We start from the raw sequence: 10,081 nt of genomic DNA on the forward strand, positions 1-10,081 counted from the left end.
TCTTTAACTAACATAGGTCACCCAACAGAATGATATGTTATGGCGAGGAGTTATCTTTATCAAAAGTCAATGGAAAGTGATACAAGTTCAGGAATAATAAAGAAGGTTTACCATTCGTTAGGAGAGGTCCTCTTTGGATTTTTTAGTTTCGGGAAATTTTTCGTCTTTTTTTTTTGGTCGGCGCAGCAAAAACTTTAGCACGCTCAAATTGGTAACGGAGGATTTATGATAGATGAGGTGATTTGAAGTGGTACAAAAGTTTGGCAAAAAGTTTAGTTTAGGTCGTTACAAATAATTAAGGATATGAGGGTAAATGAGGATTCTTAGACGTTAGGAGTTCACGGTTAATATCCAGAATTATGGGGGTGAGAGATTAAGGGCATCTCAGTCTCACTGAGAGTTGTCCTTAGTTTGGTAACCGTACAGAAGATTGGATTGGGTGTTGTAGGATGATGAAACCTTTCTTAAATCACATGATTTCACGTTAAAAAATTTTTAAGAAGCAAACAAAAGGTTTCGTTTACTGTAGGAATATTAATAAACAAAAAAATTTAAAACATACAAAAGCCAAAACCCACATAATCAATATATTGGTATCTTGGGACGCTAGTTGGAACCATGATAGCCCTGTTTGTTTGGAAAGGTAGCGTAAAGCATGTAGTACTGGTCATATGATCGTGTTAGTTGTGGATATCCTGAAGTAGGAATGCATTGTTGATTTGAATTACAGATTATGTTCTATTTAGTAAAGGCATGTCGGGGGAGTAGAATTAGATTTATTCTTATGGAAAAAGTGTAAAGATACATAGTCAAATTAGGAAACTATTGCCTAGAATCATACACATTTTAATGGATTTTAATTAATTTTAGATTCAATAATGTAATTAACATAGGTAAAATATATAGTCCTTAGTATAGACCTTAGTATAGAATTAGTAAGTAGATGTAGGTACTTGCTTCCATTTTAGACGGGTTAGTAGATAGAATAACCTAATAGATATTAGTGTTATGTCTACTGTATTTTTGCCTATTTTATAAAATGTATGCCCAATCCATTCATTATAATAAAAAGGTGAAATGCGCGTTACTAATAATAATAATAAAAAAAATGTATAACTCAGTTTGTCCTAGTCTTAAATATGTTAGAATTTCTCCAAATGTTTAATATCTTGATAATATTGAATTACTTTTAGCCAATTGACAAGTATTTTACGTTTATAAAAACGAACAAATTCCAGCCTTATTGATATTATTGAGTAAATAAATTAGAATTACTCTGGAAACTTTAAATTTATTATTTAATTAATATTTTTTTTTTTATGATTAAAAATAATAGATACTGAGAAAAAGTGTTGACAATTTTAAATTGAATATTTTTACGGATAGTTTATCTCTTCTGCTAATATATTATATGTACTATATTAAAACAGGATTTCTTTTTAATGTATAGTTTATTTTATAGGCCTAATTTCTTCTTATGTTATTATTATAGTGCTCCTACCAGGTCAACTTGGAGAAAATATTCGACCTGACTTATTAAAAGTTGCTATTATATTCCAGTTAATGAAGTTTTTGATCGAAAAAAAGTCTGGATATTTGTTGATGCGATCGTGACTTTTTTTCCTTTTGGTTTTTCCTTTAAACCAATTAAATTTATTTACCATATACTTCCAAAATTAAGCACCCTTTTTTGACCGTAATGCTGGCCAGTAACAGCATAACGTAGGCCAAAATTTTCATAATTCTGGCCAGGGTGCTTATTTCTGGGTGCTTAATATCGGAAGTATACAGTAATTTTTTTTCCAAAATTCAATTTTTTTTTCTTTCCATTTTTCCGGCTTTTTAATCGGGATTTTTTTTTGGTTCGGTTTTATAAAATCGATTTTTTTAAATCTTTCATAATTTTTTAAGCTATTTTTTTTTAATTTTTTTTCTTTTTATAATCTAAATAGTGATATTATTTTCTTAATTGTTTTTTCTCATTCTTTCAGCAGCGTGTATTAAAGATAATAAGTCATTCTAACATTTTGTTTCTGTTGACGTATCTGATGTGAGGAAAGCATCTGAGTTAAGTGTAAGGGACTTTATAAGTTTCTTTCTGTGGGAATTTAATGTCTCCATTAAATCATTTTTATGTTCTGGGCGTTTATATAACAAGGTGATAATTAAATGAAAGAAACTTACTAATATACATTATTTTTCTGAAAGGAGATTATATTTAAATAAATAAAATAATGAGAAATAAATTGATTTCTGTAGTTTCATAAAAAAACAATTACAGTATATTAGAAATTTATTATAAAATCTTGTGACGTAGAATTGGCACTGTAAACGGACATATCATTTAATAGTTATGTGATTATATAATTAACTTATTGTTTAGAAAAAAGAAAATAATATTTCTTTTCACGAGTATAACGTTCTACTGAACATCAAAAAAATATTTATAATATGAACAAACATTTTTTTTTTATTAATTACTTAAACATAATCATAATTCTATATCTGGAAGATTACTTTTTCCGGAAAATTAGTTTATTTTTAAAAATAATGAAAAACAAAATATTTTAATTAGTTTCTTCTTAAATTTTATTCTTAATTTAATACTATATTTAAAAGAATTCGTTAATAATTTTTAGTTTTTTTTGCAAAATTATATTTTTTTCATGATGTAATTGATGTATCGATGTATCACCATATCACATAAGCTATTTTTAATGATCATTTATAAAAATTATTTTATATCTTTAAGAACCTTGGAATACATCTGAAAAAGTAATGAAATACAAAATGAGAGGATATTTTCGCAAGTATATATAATAGATTAAAAAAGAATTAGTATGACAAAAATATATTGGCCACACAGAAATAATCTTAAATTATATTGCATTGTTTTTTATCATTTTTGATGTCGAACTAGGGTCATCGAGTCAGGTCATGCGAGTCATGGGTCATTAATCTAAAAGCTGAGTCATGTCAAATTAACCGGGTCGTATCTTTCGGAACGCTAGTTATTAACAAAAATATTTCTTTGACGTTACAAAAATTTAAATTAATCAAAAACTATCGTTCATATGATTTTAAAACAAATCAATAAAATTTGACAATCCAAACAAACTCAATCAAAATAAAATTTTAATAGTTTCAAATTTCAAAGCCTTATATAATTATTTTTCAATAGTATGGACATAAGATTAAAATTTAGTTAACTATTATACATAATTTTAATTATGGTAAAATGTAAGCTCGTTACAAACTAAAATCTGGTCACGTGATTCTTATTGCCCCAGTTACACACAAATTCCTCATTTTATGTATTCAGTATAAACGACGAACTTTGGTAATGACATTAACATCTAATGATTTGACCAACAGTCTTTACTCTAATTTATGTTTTAATCCCATTTCTATTTTGTTCCTTTTAATTTATAAAGTATTAAAGAATTTTAAAAACAAACCAACAAACATTTTGGTGACGTAGTCCTAAATCACGCGTAAAAATTTCATGCAATGTAAATCTGTCTTAAAAAATTTTGATCGACATCCCAAACAATCTATAAATGGTCCTTTAAACGTGTTATAGACTTGTAAATTAAAGCGACAGATTACATCATATTGTATTCTATTATGGTAAATTTATTTGTAACTAATATTAATATATTAATTTTATAATTTATTTTAATTTGTTTATTTCATATTATTTCCAACTTAGAACATAAATTGTTTACTTGCCAGATTACCTAATAAGTAATCTCATTTATTCTAAATTCGATAATTATACCATGATACATATTCTTTTTCTATCGGATAAACCAAATTTGAGATGAGAAAAAAAAAAATTATTTGAAAGATAAGCCAAATCTGCATTATACAGCGCTACATTGGGTATATTATTTTATGATAATCGAAAAATATAAAATTTTTGAAAGTATATATAAATAAATTAATATCAAATTGCTAGTATATAAAATATTAATTTATTGAAAAAATTATTATTAAGTATTAAAGAAATTGTAAATAAAGAAAAAATACATGAATGACATAATTATGTGCAATAAAACCAATTCCTAATTTAAATTAAATTTCGTACAATATAAATACGCCTCAAAGCCATACTCATCTAAAATAAGCGATAAATGACATGAAATCGTTTTATGGCATTTGCATATCTGTTGTAAAATGATACTGTAACAACGACGAGTTACATAAATTAGAATATTAATATATTTTTTGATTTATTTCATATTACTTAAAGAAGCATATTCTTTTTATTCAGTTAAACCAAATTTGGGATGATAAAGAAATGCTGAATGAGATCTGCGTTACACAAGCTGCGTTATAAATACATATACTGTAGAAATATTAATGTTTCGAAAGTATTTTGATAATTACAACTAAGTAATAAAGAGTTTTTAAATCTCACAAAAAACGTGTCATGTACAATTAAAATTGATTTAAATTTATGCAATATAAATACGCCTCTAAGAACTGGGCTGATATTAAATTATACTCTTTAAAAACAAGCGATAAATGGTTCATAATTTGTTTAAATGTATTTGCATATTGTAAAAAGATGCTCTAACAGGTTGCATAATATTATAGTAATAATACATAATTAGAAGAATAATATTTTTTTAATTTCATATTATTTCAACTTCGAACATAAATTATTTACTTGCCAGTTAACCTAATGAAGCATTTCATTTTTTCCAAATTCGAAAATTATATCATGATATATATTCTTTTTTATTTAGACAAATCAAATTTGTGATGAGAAAAATACACTGCCAGATCTGCGTTACACAAGTGCGTTGTACAATACATATATTGTAGATAAATTTTTAAGTATTAATGTTTCGAAAGTATTTTGATAATTACAAATGAATTGACACAAAATAATCATATAATCTTACATTATTGAAAAAAAAATATTTTATTAATTAATAAAGAGTTTTAAAATCACGATTGAAAAATATTGGATAGTCAAGTCCAATTAAAATTGATTTAAATTTCTAAATAAATACGCCTCTAAGAACAGAGCCGATCTCAAAATATACTCTTTAAAATAAGCGGTAAATGGTTCATGAAATAGTTTAAAGGTATTTACATATTTTGTTGTAAAAAAGATGCTGTAACAATAGCGGGTTGCATAATATTATAGTAATATTGCATAATTAGAAGAACAATATTTTTTAATTTCATATTATTTCAACTTCGAACATAAATTGTTTACTTGCCAGTTAACCTGAAGCATTTCATTTTTTCCAAACTCGAAAATTATATCATAATACATATTCTTTTTTATTTAGACAAACAAAATTTGTTGATGAGAAAAATACACTGCTAGATCTGCGTTACACAGATGCGTAGTACAATACATATATTGTAGACAAATTTTTAAGATACGGTGTTTCGAAAATAGTTTGATAATCTACTTTATAATAATTGTTTGCCTGTGTGACAGTAACGTTTAGATTACATATTTATATCTGTGTACCCGTAACGTTTGGACTACAATTTATACCTGTGCACCCGAAAGACTGTATATAACATTTAACCGTCGTGCCAATCACGTGTATGTTTATCTGACGTTGCGGAGCAACCGTTTCAATGGCTAGTTACAAATAAATTGGCACAAAATAATCATGTAATCTTACTTTATCGAAAGAAAAATTTTTGTTAATTAATAAAGAGTTTTAAATCACGCAAGAAAGAAAATTGGATAACGTAGTCACGTACAATTAAAATTGATTTATGTTTCATGCAATGTAAATAAATACGCCTCTAAGAACAGGGCCGATCTCAAATTATACTCTTTAAACAAGCGGTAAATGGTTCATAAAATAGTTCAAAGGTATTTATATATTTGTTTTTAAAAAAGATGCTGTAACAATAGCGGGTTGCATAATATTATAGTAATATTGCATAATTAGAAGAACAATATTTTTTAATTTCATATTATTTCAATTTCGAACATAAACTGTTTACTTGCCAGATAACCTAGTGAAGATTTCATTTTTTTCCAAATTCGATAATTACATCATGATGCATGTTTTTTTTTCAGACAAACCAAATTTGTGATGATAAAAATATAAGCCAGATCTGTGTTACACAAGCCACGTTGTACATTACATATACTGTAGACAAATTTTTTAAGATAAACGAAAAGTATTAATGTTTCGAAAGTATATTGATAATTACAAATAAATTGGCACAAAATAATTATATAATCTTACTTTATCGAAAGAAAAATTTTTTATTAATTAATAAAGAGTTTTAAATCACGCAAGAAAAAAAATTGGATAATGTAGTCACGTACAATTAAAATTGATTTAAATTTCATGCGATGTAAATAAATACGCCTCTAAGAACAGGGTCGATCTCAAATTATACTCTTTTAAAACAAGCGATAAATGGTTCAATTCATAAATAAACTAATCTAAATGTAATTGCATATTTGTTGTAAAAAAGATACTGTAATATAACGGCGGGTTGAATAATATTATTGGTAATAAGAAGAATAATATTTTTTTTGATTTCATATTATTTCAATTTCAAACATAAATTGTTCACTTTGCCAAATAACCTCATTAATGAAGCATTTCATTTTTTCCAAATTCGATATTATTTCATGATGCGTACAAAGAATCGAAAAAATGTAATATTCTTAATATTCTTAATATTATTTAATCGAACATATTTATATAGGCTGTGATTAGCACTTTGATGAATAAAATTATTTGAAAATAATTTTTTTTTTTCAAAATCTTGAAGACACGATGGAAAAATCGATAGATTACTTTTTAGTAAGTAAATTACGAAAACTGACTTTGTGTTTTGGTTTAAGAAACATAATTGTTAATTTTATTTGAAACATTCTAGGGAGGTCGTGAAAATTCAACGATAGGTGTATCATTGAATACTGTTGCGAGAGCACTTGATAGTGCTTGTAACGGTATTTGCACTTTGATTCAATTCTATGAAAGCTGCACAGTTGTCAAGCTTAGCAGGGGAGGTGGTGACGATGATTTCTGTAGTCTTTTAAAAAGAATTTATGATCAATTAGAATGTAAATATAAGATAAACAATGAATATTTGTTTTTAACCTATTTATAACTAAAAAAAAAAAAAAAAAAATTTATACTTAGGTGGCGACGTAAGTGGGTTGGCTGAAAATACCGATAAACTGAAAATTGGTATTATTAAAGCCCAAGAAATTCTCTCAGAACGTTTAAACGAACTAAGACCATTGAGCGATTCTGCACGAAAGACCCGGAACGCTTCTTTAATGTAAGTTTCTCTAAAATTCGAAAAAGAATGACACAGAAAATACTTACTATATCTTTGTTTATAGAGCTACAGTTGCATCCGCTGCTGCGTCCATCGTAAATCCAAATGCCTTTACTTTCGCCTGTGTAAGTAAATTAAATATCCGCTTGCTAAAAAATAATGTTTTTTCTCACTTTTCTTTTACGTTTATCTAGATGCTATCTTGTTTCGGGGTCTTTCTTGTATCAAGTTTAGCATTTTCAATGATTGAATATCAAATACGATTCCATGAAGAAGCTCGCACAAAAATTACAAATTTATACACTGAACTCATTAAAGCTCGAGTTTCATCAACATATTCATTGGATTCTAGGAAATCTGGAGAATATGCGGATGCAATTAGAGCGCTTGGACGAACCCTTAAGTGCACTTGCTTTTAAATTTTTTAGTTTGCTATCATCAATAAGTTTTTTTTCGTAGGCAACTTTTTACTTACATTTACAATATATTAAACATGTTGTTATTGTGTAACTATTATATATAGTTTGAAAATAGTTAACTATATACTTTTAAATAAATATTGTATTGTCATGTTGCAAATAATAATTTATCATTTGAATATTCTATTCGACCTATTAATCTCAATGAATAATTAAAATCTATAAGTACACTATTTTGTATTACCGATACACTGTTTTTTTTGCTCAAGTTCGTCTTGAAAAGACAATGTTAATTTTTTTTATTAATTTATTTTTTTTTTATTGTCTTATTTGCCATAAAACTTTGGATAAAAAATGTGTAAAAATAATAAAGTATCAAATTTTAGAACCTGGGGAAATCACGTTTAATTAATATGAATAATACCTTGATTTGTGGAATTTAACGAATTAGATTTAATTGAGGTTTGAGGAATTTATATAATGAATTAATAGCAATATATCTTAACTATTCTTTTTTTTATTTTTTTTTTAATAGTTTATGAAAAGATATTATTTAGACAACAAAAAATATTCAAAAAAAAAGAAATCTTTCAATACCGTACCGCACTGCACAGGATATCCCCTTTTAAGAGTACCCCCACGTTAAAAGACCCGGGTATAATATACAGCTTAAATTTTTTAATTCTGGTAAAAAAAAGGCTAATTTTGGCCGTATATCGCACAAAGTACCCGCGGGTACTATATAATTTTTAAAACAGGTATTTTGTATTATACCCGGGGTATCTTATTCAGTGCGGTACGGTAAATAAACTCTTAATGTTAATTACTAGGTTTTAATGAATTTAAAAATAATATATTGACTAGCATTTAAATTTTGTTATTGATTAATTTTTTAATTAATTTTTTTAATTTTTTTCGTTAATCTTGGAAAGTTTTTTTTTTTTATTTTTCAATAAACTAACTTTATGATATTTTTTCTTTTTTTTTAGAATTATTATTAATTTTTTTTTTACTGGTTTCAAGTTATAGATAAATTTGTAGAAGAGTTTAGGAGTCTTTTACGATTTCTTTTCTTTAGTTTTTGATTCGATTTTTAATTGATACTGCGCCACGCAGCTGATGATCGGCAAATCATGAAAAAAAAAGTGCGAGAATTAGTATATTTTATATGAATGTCACTTTGCGTTGTAATAATTTTGTATAAAGGGGACTGATCTTGAAAAATCAAGGTAAGAGAATTTTTTAGTTAAAATTTAAAAAGTTATTGTATTTTAATCTAGTCATATCAAAAAAGTATAATTCAATAAAAACCTCAATTTTGAAAAAAAATTCTTTAACCTTGATCTTCCTAGATTCAGGCCCTAATATTTATTATATTACGAAATATTCTAAGTGATAAAATAAACAATTTCCTCTATTTATTATTTTCAATATAATTTTACTATAATTTTACTATAAATTAACATAGAGTGTAAGTTTAGTAATCATGTGGCGTGGCTCGGTAGATGATTTGGACATTCGGAAAGTTGTCCAATAAACAAGAATGTACCGAAAGTTACCTAGATGTTATAAAATGGAAGGATGTAAAAGAAGGGTTTCAGAAGAGAATGAGTTTTATTTAGAAAAAAATACGAGTACCTAGTGAGGTAGTAATAATATTGCTGTATTTTATGGTTCGTTTTTAATAAAGGAACGCTGGTCATTTCCGATTCTCAATTATATGTCAAGTTTACCGAATTTATTTATTCATTTTCTGTTATCGCTAATAGTAATAGTACAAAAGTCAATAAAGTCACATTATCAAAGGTTAAATAATTTGCACTCTGGCGGTCAATCAAAATATATACAGTAAATTTATAATTTTTTTCACATTTACACGTATGTGCCAGAAATTGCTGTAAGACAAATTAGTTAAATTTTGTTCTGGGATTTTTACTGGCCTTGATAAGAATTAAAAATCGTACCAAATAACTTTTTTAATGTCATGTTATTTTAGTATCATCTAGTATCACTATTTATTGTGGGCAATGAACCAAACGTAATAATGGGGGTCTTCACAAAAAACGTGATTGAGATTGAGATTGAGATTTCATATAGAATTTTCAATCTTAATATGTTAGTAAGATTGAAATTCTATACTAAATTTCAATCTCAATCTCAATCACGTTTTTTGTGAAGACCCCAATGTGAGCATATTTTAAAGAATGTTGTTAATTTGTTCTCCAGGTGAAAATACTCAGGCGATGGGACATCACCTGTAAATAATTTGCATAATTTCAGTTTCAGTTTCACATGTATAAAAATTTTTAATAATTGATAACACTTGTATAAAAACTAACTTTTCCTGAGTTAAATAACCACATCCACAAAAA

General features: G+C 26.3%; 1 protein-coding gene across 1 annotated transcript; it reads left to right on the forward strand.

Moving 5' to 3' along the window:
• Positions 1–6,779: 6,779 nt before the first annotated feature.
• On the forward strand, positions 6,780–7,709 carry OCT59_011683 (uncharacterized protein; the record flags this gene model as incomplete). The annotated part of the gene is made up of 5 exons (XM_025326839.1): positions 6,780–6,806; positions 6,883–7,069; positions 7,149–7,290; positions 7,355–7,415; positions 7,485–7,709. The coding sequence occupies 5 exons, from the start codon at positions 6,780–6,782 to the stop codon at positions 7,707–7,709; spliced, it is 642 nt and encodes a 213-aa protein (XP_025174065.1).
• Positions 7,710–10,081: the final 2,372 nt, after the last annotated feature.

Source organism: Rhizophagus irregularis, chromosome 2, assembly GCF_026210795.1.
Source record: "Rhizophagus irregularis chromosome 2, complete sequence".
Classification (NCBI taxonomy): domain Eukaryota; kingdom Fungi; phylum Glomeromycota; class Glomeromycetes; order Glomerales; family Glomeraceae; genus Rhizophagus; species Rhizophagus irregularis.